General features: G+C 37.2%; 1 protein-coding gene across 1 annotated transcript in view; it reads right to left on the minus strand.

The window, feature by feature from the left end:
• The window catches only part of ralgapa1 (Ral GTPase activating protein catalytic subunit alpha 1), a 239,692-nt gene extending 219,477 nt beyond the window's left edge, over positions 1 to 20,215 (minus strand). Inside the window, 1 exon segment of the mRNA XM_039741861.1 lies at positions 19,645 to 20,215. Coding sequence (XP_039597795.1) covers positions 19,645 to 19,750 — 106 coding nt within the window. The 5' untranslated portion in view covers positions 19,751 to 20,215.
• Positions 20,216 to 22,383: the final 2,168 nt, after the last annotated feature.

The raw sequence follows: 22,383 nt of genomic DNA on the forward strand, positions 1-22,383 counted from the left end.
AATGGTGTGAAAAGGGAAAAACATCCAGTATGTGGCAGTCCTGTGGGCGAAAATGCCTTGTTGATGCTAGAGGTCAGAGGAGAATGGGCTGACTGATTCAAGCTGATAGAAGAGCAACTTTGACTGAAATAACCACTCGTTACAACCGAGGTATGCAGCAAAGCATTTGTGAAGCCACAACACGCACAATCTTGAGCTTGGGCTACAACAGCAGAAGACCCCACCGGGTACCACTCATCTCCATTACAAATAGGAAAAAGAGGCTACAATTTGCACGAGCTCACCAAAATTGGACAGTTGAAGACTGGAAAAATGTTGCCTGGTCTGATGAGTCTCGATTTCTGTTGAGACATTCAAATGGTAGAGTCAGAATTTGGTGTAAACAGAATGAGAACATGGATCCATTATGCCTTGTTACCACTGTGCAGGCTGGTGGTGGTGGTGCAATGGTGTGGGGGATGTTTTCTTGGCACACTTTAGGCCCCTTAGTGCCAATTGGGCATCGTTTAAATGCCACGGGCTACCTGAGCATTGTTTCTGACCATGTCCATCCCTTCATGACCACCATGTACCCATCCTCTGATGGCTACTTCCAGCAGGATAATGCACCATGTCACAAAGCTCGAATCATTTCAAATTGGTTTCTTGAACATGACAATGAGTTCACTGTACTAAAATGGCCCCCACAGTCACCAGATCTCAACCCAATAGAGCATCTTTGGGATGTGGTGGAACGGGAGCTTCGTGCCCTGGATGTGCATCCCACAAATCTCCATCAACTGCAAGATGCTATCCTATCAATATGGGCCAACATTTCTAAAGAATGCTTTCAGCACCTTGTTGAATCAATGCCACGTAGAATTAAGGCAGTTCTGAAGGCGAAAGGGGGTCAAACACCGTATTAGTGTGGTGGTCCTAATAATCCTTTAGGTGAGTATATAATTGTTCATAATTAATTTCCTTTTATATTAATTTCTAGATAAGTGACATTCTTTATCAACAACCATGGTCAATGTACCTCAAATAGCAGGATAAATGAGTTGGTGTACCAGATGTGCAGCTTGCACATGTGTGCTTCTCTCCCAGCATTTAACTTTACACACATTTTAGTGGAGATCCATTTCGGCATCAGGAAAGGCTTAGAGACAAGTTAAAAAAGAAAATATACAAAATACACAAGCAGAAGTCACCTTTCTCAAGGTAAATTTGTAAAGGTAAACTAATCCAGAATTTAAGTAGCACAGAATGCATTTTTGTGTTATGACAGACAAGTTTGCAAAATTTACCAATGCTTTTCAAATTTTGAAATACAAAAAACTTTTTACATTGTGCTCTGTTTGAGATTTCTCAATGAAAATTGAACAATTTCCAAAAAATTTCCCTGAAGAATAAGTGCTGCATATGAACAAAAGCATCCCACTGGAAACCAGGTCATTTCATGTGAACAGACAGACAGACAGATATGCTCACAGTAGGTGCTTATTGCATTATATACAAATGCACGTAAAAAAAACGTATTTATCAACACTGTGTGAGATATTACACCTTTGTATACAGATCCAGCAGTATTACAACTTGAGGAAAAAAATTAAACCCAAAAGGTATCACATAAATTAAAGGAATACAGCCTGGTGCCAACTTACAGCTCTATTTGGGACCACATCTTTCAGCCTCCCTTATTTTCTTTACTTATAGCATGCTAAGTGAAACCATGGCAGACTTCTACCACTGCTTTAGAAAACTGCTCAAACCAGGTAATGTGTAGTTAGGATCTATTACATTAATGAGTAACTTTTTCATAACGGTTGGGAGAACACATTATGCAAGCGATAATTTATTGTAAAATGCGCTGCATCCAAGGATGTTATTAACAAATTTGCTCTGCCACACACTGGCTTGGCGTAGAGGTCTGGATGAAATGTAGTTATTTGCTACATAACAACATTGACACGTAAACTTGTCTGTCCTAAGGAAACTTACTGTGCATGCATTAATGAAGTGGTGAGCAGGCAGACAAACTCCGCACCAGAAAAAGAGCTTTTTAAGCAATTTACACTCAGAAATTTGTCATTTGTTTGCATAATTCAACAATAAATTAACATACTGTATAATCCTTTGGTTAACAAGGTATCATTTGCAAAGGTATGTGTGAAGGTAAGCTTGTTAGATTGGCTCCTCTTCAGAAAAAAGGCTTTGTTTAATTTATTAATATTAATGCTTTACTTCACTTAAGCTTTGTTGCTAAACACATAACTTATTATGACATCAAAATGGCTGATAAACTGAAACAAACACTGCCTCCATTTCCAAATAAAGCCCTCTCTCTTAAAGGTTTAAAAATGCAAAAATCACAAAGCAAAAAAAAGAAAATCGAAACATCACTTCTACAGATGGATACATACAGCTACAGTTCACTTTCCCTTTTCAAATAAGCTGTATGTCTTTTAAAATGACACTTTAATTTCTAATACCAACAGGAGTAAACGCAATATGACTTATATGTTAATGCCAATATTATTATCAAAGTCAATATCAAACATCTTACAAAACAATGAAGATAATTGCTCAGTAACACATTTTGGATAACAGATCAAGATGAAAGCAAGCTAGGTTAAAAAGAAAACAATTCTGGACAATTCATGCAACTATTTCTGAATAATACAGTAGATTAAAACAAAACATTTGTTATTATAACCTCAGTTCAGATCTTTCAAAGACTGTAGGGGGTAAATTAACTGGTTTCTTACAAAAAAATTCTGAAATTTGTGACACTCTAGTTCAATATACCGAGGTGTGGCAGAAAAGTAATGAGCCTGATTTTTTATTTACCAAAATTTTTATTTTTTTCAAACATCAATGTTATCCCCTTCAAAGTAGTTCCCTTGGGCAGCTACACACCGATGGAGACGTTGTTCCCACTGTTGGTAGCTGCGCTGGAAGTCTTCAACCAGTATGGTCTTCAGCATGTCCGTTACACTCTTTTGGATGTTTTCTAAAGTCCCGAAATGACGCCCTTTGAGGACATTTTTCAGTTTAGGAAAAAGGAAAAAGTCACACGGACTGAGGTCAGGTGAATAAGGGGGCTGGGGAACCACAGGAACGCCTTTTGAGGTCAAAAATTCTGTTATGGAGAGGGCAGTTTTTTGGCACCATTTTGGCACAGACCTTTCGCATGTGCAAATGTTCAGTCAAAATTTGATGAACGGTAAATCTGTTCAAATTTAATTGTTCACTCAACATTCTTAATGTTAAACGACGGTCTGATCTCACAAGAGTGTTCACACGTTCGATGTTTTCATTTGTTTTCGAAGTTGAAGGCCTCCCTGAACGGTGTTCACCTTCAACGTGTTTACTGCCTTCCAAAAATGATTTGTGCCAGCGAAAACTTGAGCTCGGGATAAAGAATGTTTCTCATAGGCCTGTTTTAACTTTTTAAACGTCACACTTGCCGTTTAATGGCACAACGTTGCTCCAAATTCCGCTGTTCCATTTTGCGTGACGCACAACCAAAAACACAACTTCGCTAATAGCAGTCACAAAAATCACGTAGTTAACGGAAGGAGTTGAAACTCGCACTGAGCTATGGGAGGGTACTGATACACGTGCTCTATCAAGGACAACAGCGCAGCGTTGCCAGATCGCTTGCAGTGTTGCCAGTCTCATTACTTTTCTGCCACACCTCGTATTCCTTTACTATAAACAAATAGAGGGAGGCTGAATGTGGACCTGGGGTATGTTTATGTGGTTGAAATAATACCAAAATGATTTGCTGATATTAAATCCTGAAGTTATAATGTAAAAAAATAATTAAAGATACAGTTGTAATAAGTGCTTGGATGTCTTTATTAATTATTCATAAAAATATGACCTGATCTTCAGCTAAATCACAATAACACACTACACCAACATAATCTACTTAAACTAATTAAACGCAAACAACTGCATTTTCTTGTCAATACTGAGCATTTATTAAATAATTCCAAAGTTCACAAACATCTTCATGTAACTGTATATTACTAAATTTACAGACTTCCTGATCTTTATTCCACTGCAATACCTTGTGTACTGGGAAAACAGGTACCAGACTGCACACTGGGCATCTTGCAGTTAGGGACCAACTGGGACCAGTATTGAAAGATGTTAGACAGACAGGCACAGACACAAAAAAATTAAATTTCAAAACAAAAGTGGGTTTTTATTTACAGGTATACATCAGATAGTGTCAGGTGAGCTTTTTATATAGTCCACAACACAAATGACACACAAAACATAGACGCAATGACCTAAAATTATTGAAACTATACAATATTTACAGTGAGTATGGCACGAAGGAAAGAAATGAAAATGAAACAAAAATCAGACAGGATAGGATCCCACTGCAGCACAGCATCTAACAAATCTAAGGATTTCAGTATTAAATAAGAACATTAAGAATTCTGCAAACAAAGGAATACAAATTAGTTCTTCAAGCTTGTTTGGTCAGATAACAATAGACAAAAAATTGCAGTCTTCCTCAATAAAAATGCAGACAGATAAATGCTACACAGGTCATTTTCTAGATATTGTACGTAGTGTGGTCTCAAAAAATTTTGAAAAAAAATACCAGGCGTACCCATGTTATCTAAGAGACACCTTGTAAAATAATTCTGATGCAAGATCAACACTTTCTGAGATACGGCCAATTTTGTGAGGGGAGAGGGGTGTCAAGTTTGACACGGCTTTATTTTGTCATCAATTTCACAACACCATATCCATATCTCAAGAACTAAACCACCTAGCAGGCTCAAATTTTGCGCACTGGTACCATTATACGTATAGTATGTAAGAAAATCAAAATGTTTGGTGCAGATGACGCCACTTGGTAAGAGTAGACATTAAAATATGGGAAAAAAATAAATTTGCACCTTTGGATTTGCCATGCTTAAGCTTTCATAAAGCATACTTCTAACTGATGCAGCCTGTTCATTTATTTTGTTCATGTTTAGATACCTACACAGGGCTTTTCAAAAACCTATTAACAAATAAGAAAATGCATTTGGGTTTGACCATCAGACCTCTCAAACGTGAAAAAATCATTTTGGGTCCAATTTTCAGAATGTCCAGACAATTTTAAAATTATTTTTCCTGTATTCTACATGGTCCATTCTTTCTGAAAAAAACAAACGTCTTGCTTTTCTTATGAAAATCTCTCATTTTTATTTTCCATTTTAAACATGGGTTAAACTCACCATTTTGTCAGTAATGATAATTATTAGTTTCTTCAATACTAAATTGGGTATAGGATTAATGGGAAAAAATAAATCACCAAAGGCACATTAAGCACAAAACATGAACAACAGCTGCTTAATTTATGAGTAAAAACAACACGAGTTATGATGAAATGTTAACATCTTGATAGTGCAGCAGCAGGAATATTACTCTTTTCATTTCCGTTTTCTTCAAAGTGCAGAGTGTAGGGCATCTTTGTCTTTGATATTAAAATGGTAGCGCTTCCCACTGACCGCTGTAGGTGCACTAAGCAGTGCAATGACACACTGTAATGACACCCAACAAACATCATCTCTAGGTGGCCACTGGAAAGACTGTGCAGGATAGCTTGGATGCATGAAACATATCAAGAGATCGGATTCCCCTTTACTCGTGTCATGATTCACACCAATCTAACATTTTTCATCATACACACACCCAACATAGCCTCTAATAGGACACTGGTCTAACACGAGGGACACATCTGATCCATTAGGAGTGCGATTGTAAGAGTGTAGGATCTCAACTGCTGCCTCAGTTGTGAATGTTCAGGGAGACGGTCTTCACCAGACATCTGGCTGACTTTGAGTTTGCCATCTTCTTTAGGGATACAAAATATAACAGTGGTATTCTCAGGTACCAGGTGCTCTTTTGGCCATGAAGAATCACATTCTCTGTTCAACTTGAGATAGGACATTGTCATTTGATATGAAATAAGTTTGACATTTCTGATAACTTACTGATTGAAAACACAATGATTACCATTATTGACATATGGCACATTCAGCCAATGTTTAAGACAGAAAATAAACATTAAAGATTTGCAGAAGAAAAGCAAGGTTTGTGTTTTGAGAAAGAAGGGACAATGTAGAATAAATGAAAAATACTTAAAACATAATCTGCACATTTCCACAAGCCATTAGGGTGCTCTGAAAATGAAATCCAAAATGATTTTTTTGGAATTGAGAAGTCTGCTGTTCAAACCCTGATACAGTTACTTTTCTTTTAATTGCTTTTTTCAGAAAGCCTCTATAGCAGGGGTGCCCACACTTTTGCAGCTTGCGAGCTACTTTTAAAAATGACCAGGTCGAAATGATCTACCTACATTAAAAATGCTATATTGTAGAGCCAAATAATGCAGTCAAGGAGGTAGCTCTTGGAAAGACTTCTTATGCTTAACGATCGGGTGACTCACCCGGACCAATGCTTCGGTGCGTCTGCCTTTGCTTTTGAATTCAGCCGAGTGAAAAACGACGGCTGTCCGATTAACTGCGATTTTAGTTCCCTCTCCTTTCTCTTTCTCAGATCGCTTTTCGGAAGGAAGTCAGTTTCGTAGTTTTTATGAACAGTTCGAAAGTGCCTTTCCACATTTTCGGTCTTTGGAATAGCAATGATAGATTGACAGATCAGACAAACGCACTTTGATTGTGACACTGTGAGAAAAAAAATCCTCTTCCAGTTCCACATCCAGCCCATACCATTCCCAAGCAATTTTTTTTTTTTTTTTATTAACCCTTCTTTAGTCGATATAAATTGGAAGGCTAACCAGATCACTTAGATAGCCAGAGTTTTGCAGTAGCTTGTGCATTTGGTCATGGGTGCGGGATGACCAGTGTGTTAGAAGAAAAGAGATCTCAGACTGGCTGCCCTGTATGTCAATAAAGTGGCAAATGCCATAGGGAGGATATATGATAGACTAACATTTAAAAAAAAAATTTTTTTTGAATGTAACGCGATCTACCTGCACAACCTTTCTGATCTACCGGTCGATCGTGATCGATGTCTTGGGCACCCCGCTCTATAGTTATCTAAATAAACGAAAAAAATCAAAAGTCTATGTTGGTTACAATTATGCATGTCTGAGACCGAAACAGTGTTAAGCCAAAAACTCAACGTTTTGGTCAGTTTCAAGGTCATCTAGACCAAATGTTTTAGTTTTGTCACATACTATACCAATTTATGTACCGGCATAAAATCCAGGGCTGTGGAGTCGGAGTCGAGGAGTCGGAGACAATTTTGGGTACCTGGAGTCAGAGTTGGCAAAAAGTTAACCGACACCGACTCCTACTAAATTTAAATGGGAATTAAAAAAGTAAGTTGAAATGTCCCAATTCACAAACAGTCATAATGAACTACTTCTCTGCTGTAAGAATAAAGCCCAATGCATGTAGTGCATAATGTTACCACAAAACGAACATGTCAAGTAACCATGAAGCATGCTTTTCATTGACCGTATGCGTCACTATATGGGATGTAATGCACAGGTAAGGTGCGGCACCGCTTTCCATTGTGTCGTGTTCCACTGTTACAGGGAACTGTGAACCTAGCCTAAAGCCCCCCATACATTTACAGATGTTTCTTAGAACTCTACACTGATTTTAGATTGCATTTAAAGGGAACCCGAGGTCAGAGGAATATGGAGGCTGCCATATTTATTTCCTTTCCTTTAACTATAACTGTATTCCAAGTTTAGTATAGGTTTTCCAGATATTGTTTTTAGTTCATATAGTTAAGCTTTTTTTTTTGTTTTAAAAGTTAAAACTACAAAAGAATGTGGTTTGTATTTTTGAACCAATACATTTCCTGTTCCTGATTTTTATGCCTGCTATTACTATCCAGACACTTTTTAAAAAAAAAAAAAAATTAAACAAAACCTTGTTTTCATTGTGTTTGTCTTTAATCTGGCATTATAGTAGAGTGTTGGCTTCCTAGCCAGTAGTTCTGTGGTGAAATGACATGTATGTTGCCTTCCTTTCCTTCAATGGATGTAGAAAATACATTAGCATAGTATATACATACAGAGGAGTCGGAGTCGGAAGATTTAGAAACTGAGGAGTCGGAGTCGGAGCATTTATCTAACGACTCCACAGCCCTGATAAAATCAACCCCACCCTTCCCTCGGTAAACTGGCTGTATCTTGGAAAGTATTGATCTCACATCAAAAAAAAAAAAAGTACAGGGTGTCTTCTGACTGACAGGGGAACGCCTGGTAATTTCTCCAGAATTTTTTGAGTCTATTGCTTAATTTGACATGGAATGACCCAAAAAACTAAATAAAAATTGAATCAGAAAAAGAGCAGGTTTCATTTTTTTTAAACTGATAAGAAGCATTGTATAAAAATCATATTTATAACAGGTAGCCAGAGTGTTTTCTTTGCATGGCTTAAAATTTCATTATTAAGTGCCATGAAGGTAGGTTAAGAGAGATTTTATTTAGGCCACATGTGTTAATCATCATTATATCTTCTTCATCCTATGATTAACACATTTTGCATAGTCATGATGAATTATAATAAAAGGGAATTTAAAAAAAGAAGAAAAAAAAAAAACAGGTTTTTCTTTGCATCACCTACTTGGATTGGAAAACCTTGGGATGTGAGCTGTGTAAACTTTAGTTAGGCCTTTTCCAGATGGTCTGGGCAAACTCATACTGCACAGGATTAGATTGATCGAGGTGCAAGCCTACTAGCGCTTCTATAAAAAGGGCTGTTATCATCTATTTGTCCAAGAACCTTTCCACTTTAAATTCCAACTTACTCTACTTCCTAACTGCACCAAATAACCTAATGCTTTTGTGCTAGGAATGCAAGGACAAGACAACATCCGGTCCGGCCTGCAGCTTGATTCTAAAGGAGGTGCGCAAAACAATTTTAAGAAGCCAAAGACGCACACACATTCCCGAACACTAAGAACTAGCCATGGCAACCAAAATAAAATAAAGGAAGTGGTCTAAAGAAAATAAACCTGTTATTCAGGCCTCATTTCCTGAGTGTACAATTCAATAAGCTACCATTACATTTCAGAGAGAAACAACATATCCTAATACCGTAGAAAAGTGTTTCATTACATATACAATACAGATAAGAATGCAATGGCATTGTCATAACACTGTAAGTCAAAGTATTAACAGCAAAACTCATGGGAAGAGGATTTCTTCAATGAGGAGAATCCTTTCAAAAGAACTCAATGACAATGAGAGTATTAATAATTCTGAAGTCTGCCTTAAGTTAACATGCTTTAAATACCTCGAATCTAAACTGTCCAAAACATTTATTAGTGTCTTTAAAATTAATTCCCTACCAGACCCAATGGTAGTTCTAACAAATACTTCAATCCTCAAGTTTCATTCATTTATTAATTGTACTCCCTTCATCCATTTGAGAGCCGTAGGTGGCAAATCATTCTAATCAGGATCGGATACAAGGTAAGAAACAACCCAGGATAGGATTCAACTGCAGCACAGCATCCAACAAATCAAAGGGTTTCAGTATTAAATAAGAACATTAAGAATTTTGCAAACTAAGGAACCCAAATTAGGTCTTCAAGCTTGTTTGGTCAGATAACAATGTTATCCCAATACCCCATTAACATGCTATCATCAAGGTTTCAGTTTCAGCTACACTACTTTTGCAGTTTTTCCAAATTTCATCTAGCCTTTTGTATGAAGAAATGCTTTTTGGATACCATTCTGAATAAACTTCAACTTTATATTCTATTGCCACCCAGGAGAATCTAAGTGAATGACCTTTGATGCCAATAATTTCTGGCTATAGGATTAACCTTCAATGCACAGCCATGCTTAAAGGATTTCTAGAAGTCCAGGTAAAGTATGCTGTATGTTCCTTTTCTCTTTTACTCCAGTTTCCTACTGACAAAAGCCCAAAATGTTGGTTTGGCTAAGTTTTCCTTTTAAAAAACCATAATGAATGTGATTTTGAATATTATATTCACAAACAAAAACTGCTTTTTTTATAATAATCCCTTTCCTATCTTTTAAAAGACATTTAGTTCTAGTTACACCAATGCTTGTGTAGCTTATCAGGCAACAAGTTGTTTCCAGCAAATACAATCACAACTTCCTCCACCTCAGCCCATTACATATCGAGGCATTTCAGATCATCAATGAATGTCCCTCGCCAGGTCATTCATGTTCGCCCCCTCATTCGCCAACCGCCTGATGATTTCCACGTCATGGCTGTTTATGGGTTCCGATTAGCTATATTTCTGAAGACAATGAGCTCAGATTCTATTTAATTCTTCTTGTGCAGATACTAAATGGAGTATTTGGTTTTTTTTTTCATTCATTGTTTTTTTACTCATTTTGGATAATTGCCCTAGAGTAAATTGTTACAAATTGTTTCATCATTTTACATGCAAACACAAGAGACTGTGAACTTCATCAATTAAAATCAATTTCATGTCTGCCAACTGTTACTAATAATTAATCACTACTAATTTCTAATAAAAAAAAAAAAACAACAGCAAAGCAAATAAAAACTTTGATTACTATTTTACCAACTAGATAAGCTTGTCATTACTAATTTAAATTGGTCACATTATTTCATCATGATATAGTTTCTTTGAATTGAACCATTACACATCTAACAGCTTATTCTTCCAATGGCTTAAATTCACTACCCAAGATCTTTTTGATTTGTGTTTACAAATGGCATTATGTTCCCCGACTGGCATGTCATAACAGATACAGTCATATGAAAAAGATTGGGAACCCCCTTAACTCTTTGGATTTTTGTTTATCATTGGCTGAGCTTTCAAAGTTGAAACGTCTTTTTAATGTATGACATGCCTTATGGAAACAGGAGTATTTCAGCAGTCACATGAAGTTTATTGGATTAATGTAATATGCATTGTAACAAAATTAGACAGGTGCATAAATTTGGGCACCCCAGCAGAAATATGACATCAATTCTTAGTTGTGCCTCCTTTTGCAAACAGAACAGCCTCTAGATGCCTCCTATATTTGAGGAGTATTGTTGACCATTCTTCCATACAAAATCTCTCCACTTCAGTTCAATTTGATGGCTGTCGAGCATGGACAGCCTGCTTCAAATCATCCCATAGATTTTCGATGATATTCAAGTCAGGGGACTGTGACGGCCATTCCAGAACATTGTACTTTTCCCTCTGCATGAATGCCTTTGTAGATTTCGAACTGTGTTTTGGGTCATTGTCTTGTTGGAATATCCAATCCCTGCGTGACTTCAACTTTGTGACTGATGCTTGAACATTATTCTGAAGAATTTGGTGATATTGGGATGAATTCATGCAACCCTCAACTTTAACAAGGGCCCCAGTTCCTGAACTAGCCACACAGCCCCACAGCATGATGATACCTTCACCAAATTTGACAGGTGGTAGCAGGTGTTTTTCTTGGAATGCGGTGTTCTTCTTCCTCCTTGCAAAGCGCTTTTTGTTCTGAACAAATAACTCAATTTTTGTCTCAGTCCAAAGCACCAAAATGAATATGGTTTGTCTAAATGAGCATTGGCATACAACAAGCGACTCTGTTTGTGGCGCGAGCATCACCCTGCCATACAGATGTTCTTTGTGTAAATTGCGCTGAATTGTAGAACGATGTACTGATACACCATCTGCAGCGAGATGTTCTTGCAGGTCTTTGGAGGTGATCTGTGGGTTGTCTGTCACCATTCTCACAATCCTGTGCATATGCCGCTCCTGTATTTTTCGTGGCCTGCCAGACCTGCTGGGTTTAACCTCAACTGTGCCTGTGGCCTTCCATTTCCTGATTCCATTCCTTACAGTTGAAACGGACAGTTTAAACCTCTGAGATGGCTTTTTGTAGCCTTCCCCTAAACCAGGAGACTCAACAATCTTTGTTTTCAGATCTTTTGAGAGTTGCTTTGAGGATCCCATGCTGTCTGTCACTCTTCAGAGGAGAGTCAAAGGGAAGGACAACTTGCGATTGACCATCTGAAATACCTTTTATCACTCATGATTGGACACACCTGTCTATGGAGTTCAAGGCTAATCCAACCAATTTGGTGTTGCAAGTAATCAGCATTGAGCAGTGACATGCATTCAAATTGGCAAAATTACAAGGGGACCCAAATGTTTACACAGCCAGTTTTTTTTTACATTTGATTTAATTTCATACAACTAAATGCTGCTTCACTAAAAATCTTTGTTTGGAAAACACCGCAGTACTCAGATGCTCCTAGGAAATGAAAGACGTACCACTGTTTTCTTTTTTTGTTGATAGGAGAGTCTATTATGCAGGCTGAGAGGGGTTCCCAAACTTTCATATGACTGTAAATGTTAAAAGTAACTAGAGAAGTACAAACGAGAATGTGTTTTTTTTTTTTTAAGAAATGAAAACAACAACATGCTAAATTTACTGAGACCCACTAAGGAAGTAAAGTTGCTATTCAAAAGTCATACTCATGACTATTTTTATCCTCGCTCAACAGCAGTTAACAGGGTTGAAAACTGTGGTCCTGTCAGATTTTTTTTTGGTCCGTTTAATTATACTGAGCTCAAGTTACACATTTTACTACTTCTCTTTACCCTATTGTCCTGCAGTGTTATTTTTGCTTGTGTTAGCTAGCACTGCAAGAAGAGAGCCCACCACAAGATGCCTGACCAAAAATCATATGCCAAATCTACACCATACACTGCAAATTATTGTTCATCTCCTGCTGTTAACCACAGATGTAAGCAACCTCTGCGATAGGTTTGATTAAATTGTTAAGAGTACCAACCTAGTTACTCAAAATGTTAATTCACTCAGTAGTAGTTATGCTTGCAGGCAGTGAGTGTATGCCAATAAATGTATTTAATTTATTATAGTGCAATGCCTATTAGTGCCTGCATATGAAGAAACCTAAAAAAAATGAGAGAGAGACGTTGGGGGTTGGATGATTGTTCCCAGATCTCCAAGCAAGGTCTGCTGTATTCCTGTGAAACAAGCCTCAAATATAACCAAGTTCTTAACAACTGAATTCAAACAACCTTATGTTTCAGGACTGTGAGAATACAAGACTACCACAGTATTACAGACATGATGCAGAAATCAGTGATGGATCAAGAAGAACAAGTTCAGGAAATGGATGGTTGGATGGCTGGTATTTCTGTTAATTCATTACATCATTCGGCAGCATGGTTTGGCTCATTTCCTTGATCCTCAGTATTCTTGGAATGCTGGAACACTCCTGCAGTGAAACAAGTGGTGGTGTGCAGGAATTGTTTTACCATTTCTGTCCTTGATAGTCAATGCAGTGTTTTGCAGAATGATTTCATTCCATCTTCCTACTCAAAAGGGCACTGTCACTTTACTTCTTTGATATAATAGGAAAATTAAAGCCATTAAAATATCTTTCTACAATTAATTTTTACTTTATGGACTTAAATAATATGTATGCTCAGTTAAAACAAAAAACAATGTAGTTCATAGTATGCAACATTGTAAATAAAATGTAAGTGAATGGAAGTTCACTTACTAGCAGATTTAGTTATTACTATATAGTAGCCATATAGTAGTCAGTAATAGCAACACTGACTCTGAAACCTTTTGTCTGGTGAATTTGTTCCAATTCAAAAAAAAAAATAAAAAAATACATCAGTAAGAAAAGTATCATTTGCCTTAGTTCACAACTGGCCATGCCAAATCATAAGCATTTTAAAAAGGACCAATTTGTTTTCCCTTCAGTCCAAGCATACAGTCTGACAAACTCACTATTTCTCCTGACACCTTCCTTAATCAGTAAGTGTTCCTGTTCTTTGTGAATGTGAAAGCATAATAAATATTTATGCTCATAGGCCTTTCAAGAAGGAACCTTCCCGTTTCCCTTTCTCTTTACCTGCTAAAAAATACATTTTATGTACAACTCCAATTTATGTCATCTACGAAAGTTAGTGCATGACTCATCCATTGTAGGCTGCCATAACAATGGAGATGCAGAAGTATACAGAAAAGAGGTGGAGGGGATTGTGAAATGGTGCAGAGAAGACTGCACAGAATTTAAACATTAGAAAGACAAAGGGATTTGCAACAGACTTCAGACCTGTCGGAGTGCACCAAGACCAGTCACCATAATGTAAGAGGACATGGAGCTGGTGCAGACTTCTAAATAGCTGGGGTTCCATCTGAATCATTGACACGATTTGATGGAAAACAGGGGTATGCAGTACTATAGCCAAGCCAACTTTTTTTTGTGAAGAGACTAATTCTTTAATGTAAGCAACATGCCACTGGGCATGTTCTACCGCTCCAAAGTAGTTTATGTACTGTTCTGTGCTGCTGTCTGCTCAAGGAATTCCAGACACCTGATCTAACTAATCAGGAAGGTCGGCCAGCAGCACTACAATTATGACCACAGACTCACTAGGATGGATGGATGGATGGATACTTTATTAATCCCAAGGGGAAATTCACAAAAAAAAGTGACAGAAAAGAGGATCACGGCAACATTAGAGGCCAATATGACTAATACTGCCTGTGCTCTCCATGAAGTATTGGCCTGCTGCACCTTTAACCACAGACTGCTCGAGATAAACTCTCTGAACTGGAAACACTTGGAGTTTTAACTTGGCAGCATTAAATAGTGCCACACATAAACAGTGACATTAGTGGTGAATTGAACATTGAAAGAGGGAGTAAGTGAAAAGTTTGAAAGCGTTATGTAGATCTCCCCGAATTAGAAGTTTGCATGAGTCCATGCAGGTTACAAAAAGGGCTACATGTTATATTCAGGGCCCATTTCATACAGTTAAATCATTTGAAGCAAATGGTTGTTTTTTTTCACCCTTTTAATTAGTTTGATCCTTTTTAGAATATGTTCAGGATGCATCAATAAGGGAGGATGTTTGGGCGTTTGGACTGATTGCTTTGGGACCTTTCGGATAAACAGAACTGAACCAAATGATTCAAATAACTTTGTTGAACTAGGAAATGCCCATCACTAAGCAGCATCACCAAATTGTATGTGAAAATACAAGCTTTAAACCGAAACTGCACAGGTAACAGTACGTAAGTGAAATGGGCTTATTATAGGATAAGTAAGTTCAGTCAACAACTTAAACAATTAACAGACTGAAAGGATTTATTTTTACGTTGGTCCGCGCATGCAATTTCTGCATTGTTGCAGACAATGTGTTCTTTTGTTAACATCAGTTTTGTCTCAATTGTCTAAAGGTGGACTTAGAACAGTTTTAATGTAAATGAATGCAGTGGGTCAGAGCCCATCCCAAGGTACATGAACTCAGATTCTCAAGGGGTGCTTTAGTCTAACCACAATGGCAGCACTGGGACAAGAACTAATTCTGCAAGTGATGGTCTTCTATGTTGATTACAACAACTTGTATGAAGAAAGAAGAAAAAAAAAAAACCCTACCACTAAAATGTGTTCATATCCTCTGTGTTTTCTACAGAAAGTTCAATATATAGTAATTTATTACACATCAAACGTTTCTCCATGCATACAAAATAAAAACTGTGCTAAATTAGCTTTCCTAGTCTCTATGTGCCACTGCATTAGTAAAATTCCATTTAAGGGTCACTGGCAATTCTTTGAGACAACCAGCATTCTTTATCCATTTTGTCCAAGATATGCATGTCTAGGATTAGGTCCTTCCTTGTACCCAGTGCTGCCACAACGGCTTCTGCCCCACTGGTAGCTATTAATTAGATTAAAGAAAAAAAGACCTGAAAGTGTATTGCACTATGAACACAAAATGTTACATTTTCACAAATGTGTACTGCTAAAAATCCTAATGTGTTATGCACACAACATAACCAATCTCAAAGCAGCTGTAAAACATTCTTCTATGTCATAAAGAACCGAACATGAAAAGCACCGATTACTGTGAATATATACTATGTATAAAACACACACAGAATTTTCAAGGTGAAGTGGCCCAGCAACTACTGAACTTTGCTATTGTACTAATGGAATATTTTCTTATACTAACCACTTCAAAAATCACTACTTGCCTGCTGACTTACTGATAATCAAACAGATTATTATATTTACAGTCCAAAAATAAATCACTGATTAGAGCATATTTAGTATGGTACTCAAAATAATTCCTTAGATATAAACAGCAGTTATTAAAAAAAAAAAAAATTGAGTCCACACAGTGGACATGCTTCAGCTTAGTTCTGCTTAGTGTCACTTAGTTTGTTCTAATTTGCAAAATATGTCATCTGCAGAAAAAATAAATTCTGCAGCCAAATGATAATGTTAAATTCGCCTTAATTTTTCATTCTGTGACCTACTATATTAAATAAACTAAAACAGCATATACAATATAGATTCATGTACACCTATTTCAGTATTCCCAAACCCATTTAAAACAATAAGGGGTCCTAGTTGCCAAAGCCAATCCCAACTGCATTAGGAAGAAAACAATATGCCTATTTCCACCCGTTTGTTAGCGATGGAAATTTGCAGGCAAGTAATAGAACTAGCAATTATAAGTGTTAATTGTCCTACCACACATCACATTCTAATGTATAAATTATATGTAATAAGAATTATAATTAAAATTTAAGACTACAAATCTATGCATTTTATATGTCCTACAAATACAGGACCAGAATCATGCACTCACTATCTAGTATTAAAAAAAAAAAAAAAAAGACTAAACTACTCTGCCCAGTGATGGGTTTTCTTAGAACTCTAAAAATAACTTTCATTATTAAATTCTTCTTCATCTTGTTTCTTCCAGCTGACATACCCTTTCACTGTTTAAGGCCACACACAGAAATAATTGGTATTTCAGCACAAATTATTCTGTAAAAAAATGATGCCTTAAAGAAACAAAGCAATTCAAAGACATTGGAAACTAACTAATTTTATATAACCCAATGCAATATCTCATTCTCAAACTCACTTAATCCAATGTATGGTCAGGGAAGGTCAGAGATTACCCAGAATGCATACAATGAAAGGCAAAACATTTAATTGGGATAGAACTGGGAGTTATACTCCATTACAGTTGTCACTCACACGCACATCCACATTCAAAATGAATCATCAAGTAGCCAACACTCGGGTCATTCTGATGAGAGAGGAAAACACAGAAAACACCCCACATGCACATCAACTCGGCACAGGTTTCAAATCCCACAAGATGTGACGATCACTGTGCTGCCTTAACCCAATTCAGGAGTCCTGGAAGTCAGGAAAAAAATTACCACAAAAAAAAAAAAAAGATTCTTAAATTCAGGCAAGTTTGTGTACAAAACCCATTTTCTGGGTTTCTTAGAACTGTTCTACAATCCAATATGCTACTATGCATAAAATGACATGCTAGAAAAATTAAAAGTGTAATTAAATTGTTAGATCCCAGTGAATGTTTCACAAAGATATGTCTAATTAATTTCCAGAACAAACATGGTCACAAATGGCAAGTGTGCCATCTCAGTTCCAAAATCTGTATTTGACTCTTGTCTTAGTCACTGTCTGTGTGGAGCACACATTGTCCATATCTGAATAGGTTTACTCCCTTCACGGCAAAACATTAATGTCATGTTGACTAGGAATTCTAAAAGTTCTAAATGATCATAGGCGTATGAAGTAAGTGTGCTCTGCAACTAAGTGTAAAACTGTATTCTGCCAATAGCTTAGTAGATATCAACATAGACAAATAAGCACAAGCAATAATAAAGACCTAAAACAAGCACCACTCTAATGAAAGAAAAATCTAATCTAGCAAAAAACAAAAGAAAAGCATATAGCTACTCCTGTACTTCGTGCTACCAAGAAAAGCCCTAACTAACATGGCATAAGACAACACAGAAAACGTTCACTTATTTCAATCAGGTTCTACATGATGCTCGGAGAAACTAATGCATGTAAATAGTTGAATTTAAATGCCAAATTGCATTGAGGCACAACTTGCTACATAAACGAGCTCTTTACAAAAACAACAATGAATATGTTTTCTAATCAGAACATGTTGACATTCTCAAACAGAATTTAGCAATTATTTTCTGAAATGGTCTGTGAGATTATTTACTAATTCTAAAAGAAAGTTTTGACAGCTTCACCGGCGAGAAGTTCGAACAGGGCGGGCCGGCCCCTTCTCTCTTTCTCGATGGTTACACGTCCAGCCTACGTTAGAACACCAATCGCTGCATCTGGTCGCATCGGTTTTAAAAAGTTGAACTACAGAGAAAACCAACCACCTTAAGCAGCTGCCAAGGCGGCTTCGGATCTTGAAGGAGGTAATGTCATATATGCTGTGAATTCTTTCAGCCTGCCACATCTACTTCCCTCCCTAATGAATGATGGGCCCCCAGTTTTCACCATCGACACATTCTCTCAGGGCATGTTGAATCCTGCAGTTGAAATGTCTCAGGGTGGACATGTAGAAGTTCAGTGAGAGGCAAGATCGGCAGACCCTATTAGCATGTCCCGTAGATGATAGGACTATGCAATGCTTCTTGTACACATAGACATGGATTACAATTCAAAGTACCAAATCCAAACCATTTTTATTTTTGTCCTGGTGATACTTTACTACAAATAAGTTTTCTAGTATATATTATTTTTATATCGCATTCTTTAAATCCTACTTCTAACCTAAACCTTTTCTTGACGCCTAAATGTAATTATTTTTCAAGTGCCTATTTTAATGATTCTACCTTTACTATGCGAAATGCCAAAAGGGGACTCTGCTCTGTTGGGCCCTTGAGCAAAGCCCTTAACCTGCAATTGCTGAGCGCTTTGAGTAGTGAGAAAAGCGCTATATAAATGCAAAGAATTACTATTAGGTACAACGTACGTTTGGCTCCGTTGATGTTGATGGCTCAGGCTCGACATGGGAAGGCTTTTCTTAGTATCTCAGTACTTTGTGCAATTAATTACTTCAATTATCTTGTATTAAACCAATATAAAGCATTCCTGATTGTGCAAGGTGGAAAAGGGCCAATATAAAAAGTGAAGTGCTATTCAGTAAGCCTTTTTTTTTTTTATAAAACGTTTTTCTTCAAATACTATTTTCGCAAGAAAATTATTACTAAGAATCCAAGCTTTGCTATTTAACAGGTAAAACGCCATTACTAACCCCTTGAGCTAATAAAGTTTTTTTGACAGTATAGGTCACTTGACCTTCTTGCAAAAACTTCTATCCTCTGTAACGGTTACCATCGCGAATACCACTCGAGATGCCCGGTCTTGCTCATTCAGGATACCGTAAGAACTGTCACTAAAACTTTAGAGCTAAAGCTGTCAACAGTCAAGCACTGCACACTCAAAAATACCTTGATCATTTGATGCTCGTTCACAAAATTGGGCAAAGCGATGACATAATTTTAGGCCTTGAAGGTAAAGACGATTACTGAATAGAATATGCATTGGTCTGGTACGACAATCAATTCATTCCATCCGTCAAATGTTTTCAATACAAAAATGCTTACAGATCTCCTTGTTCACCAGCCAGGGTTTCTCACTAATCTGATCAAACGCCTCATTGCTTTCTCCGTTCGACTATTGCCGTTTTAGCACATACAGTAGCAAAGCATAATTCTGAAACACCGAACGGTTCCATAAGTCAGTCTTGTAAAACACGAAAAAAACAATTCACCCCAACAAGTTTAACAGCAGATCAACGCCGGACAAACACACTCCTTACCTATAACGATCCTCAGATGTTTCAGGCGAGTCAGGACATCCTTTTTAGGGTCCAGTACTTTCTGTGTCGATTTCTTGACGTCCCCATGGGTCTTTTTAGAAAACATGCCGAAGGCAAAAATGAAGAAAGAATACAGGTAGAAGACGGACGAACGAACGAGAGCCCTTGTGTGTTAAAAGAACATTGAGTCTTGAACCGTTATTGTTAAAAACATAAAAATAAACAAACAATCAAAAACACATACGTTTGGCTTTTAAAGATGCCTACATATTACAGGTTTAATAAAAAAATAAATAAAGATGCACTTGCACGCTTCCATTTCCTATGAAACATTTACAAGAACGATACATTTCTCCCAAAAACCCATGACCATTCTTCCCCACGGCAGAATAATAAATGTCTTCAAATATGGCGGAGATTCCAGTTAAGAAAACAAACTAATCGATATCAGAGCGATTCAACTGAGCGCGGCGCGAACAAGTTTCTAGTAGCCCAGAAAAAAAGGAGTTGCGATTTCAAAAAGATTCGTCTGACATTACTGCCACCACACTATATGGATTGTGTAATGGTTATTTGTAGTTTATCTAGTGTGGGTCAAAATATACGCCCCGCAGTTGTCATGGAAACCGCAAGCTGTCATTGTATTACCGGATATCTTAAGTACCTACAAATCAGCCCGGTTCACTCGCTGTAAACGCACTAGGTCATAGCATTTGCAAAAGCCGCTGCTAGCTGAGTCACGAACTGGGTGTTGTTAGTCTGATTGCAACTTTTGTGTAACGCTTTAAATTTCTTTTAAAATCAATTAAATAAACGTTTGCTTTTTCCATTGGCAAGAACTAGCTAGCACATCTCGCTAGCACATGTAAGATTAAGATTGAAAAGTTGCTGGCCAATTGTAATTTCAGGTTAAAATGACAACGCCCACCATCTGGTGAGATTGACAAAGCTTTGGTCAATCACTATTTCATATTTTCAATAAAAACGCCCATCCTGCCCTGTGGGGCTATTGGAAAGAACAAGGAGGGATCCTACCACGGATGGGGAACTCCCATATTCACTCATCCAGGGTCAATATAAGCCAACAATTAAACAAACTTTAACTGGTTGGGATGTAGGGGGAAGAGACTATCCTGACAACGCGCAGAGCAAGGCAGAAAACTGCATTGCTCGGTTCGCAAACCCAATGTAGTGGTTGTTTCCACTGGTCAGTTCGAGTATATTCACCGATCAGATTTTAGCATGTGGGAGAAACGTTGTGGAAATCACTTGGGGCAAAGTGAGGATACTGTGAAAAGATAACGAGCGAGTCGGATTTGAACCCATGCCGTTGGATCCCTTTCATTTATTTAGTTTCCAAATCCGCGTGCTACAGAATTAAACCGCGGTAATCCAGTGCTTTACCATTGCAGCAATCAGAGCAAGGCAAGATAAGGCAAGAAAGTAGGCATACCAGTAAGGCATGCCAATTTACACAACCTCACTCGCTCATAACTGGTGCAAATTCAGACGAATCTGTGGGCAAATGTATTTAACGCAGAATAAATGGTAAAACAACGAGCGAGTGAAATAAACAGAAAACACTCTGGATGGACGCATTAAAAATGTTTATTTTGAAAAACATATTTTCATTCGCCTTTATGAACGATCTATTTAACAACCTTAATTTCAGCTTCAAATGTACTTAATTGTTATAAGTTAATTTCACATTTAAAGGTTGTTATATACTGTTTTAGACAGTAAATCCTTAGGTAATACGTGTACACCAGAAACATGAATGAGCATTCAAATATAAATGTTACAGATCTAAATAACCATGCATCGTGGGGCACTAAGAATATTTTCAAAAGAATACATTTGAATATCTTGTTCTCAACTTCTGCACAATTAAAAGGCCAGAAAATTTTAGACTAAATTATTACTGAATGGTCATGATAACAAATCCAATATATGTACTTTTGTATATACTGTGTTTCCTAGTTTGTATGCCAAATATCTATTTTATATAGCAGCTATCTCGCAGGGTGGGTTAATAATACAATCATATTCTTTTTGGAATCGATTTTATGAATTACGTTAATAAAAAGGCAGTGACAAATTGTGTCATTCGGGAGATGTGTCACCACCAGTATTTGCTGGCATTCCATCATTAGCAGCATCAGAGTCAGCTGCAGGGTAGCCCTGAAAAGTGGGACACCTGCAAAGTTTAAAACGAATTCCAACAAGTGCAGCAACAGTATGTAGTCCTTTTAAGGATAGTAAGCCACCTAAATGAATATATATATATATATATATATATATATATATATATATATATATATATATATATATATATATATATATATGCGGACAATGTGTTCTCCACGTGACAAACTGGGACCCAATATAGGCAATACTGATGGAACCTTTTCAACTGTAAATATTTAATATACCAATTATTTAAAGCGCGAAGAGTAGAAACAAACAAAATACAAATCCAATGTAATACCCTGCAAAAAAAGGCTAACACATTTTACAGGAACTAAAAATGTCTCCACCAAAAAGACTGAGGGGGCTCATTACCTCAGCCACTATTTCCCAGCTGTAAGCATTCTGATCTTCTGGTGCGTGCGTACGTAAAGGTGCTCCTGACACCCCACAGTTTTTTTCCGGCCCGGTAACTCCCGCACTTGTATTTTCAAATTCCCTTTACTCATATTACTAAACATTATTTTTAATTGTTCATCCATGCATGCATGA

The sequence above is a fragment of the Polypterus senegalus genome, chromosome 18 (assembly GCF_016835505.1).
Source record: "Polypterus senegalus isolate Bchr_013 chromosome 18, ASM1683550v1, whole genome shotgun sequence".
NCBI classification, from domain to species: Eukaryota; Metazoa; Chordata; class Cladistia; order Polypteriformes; family Polypteridae; genus Polypterus; species Polypterus senegalus.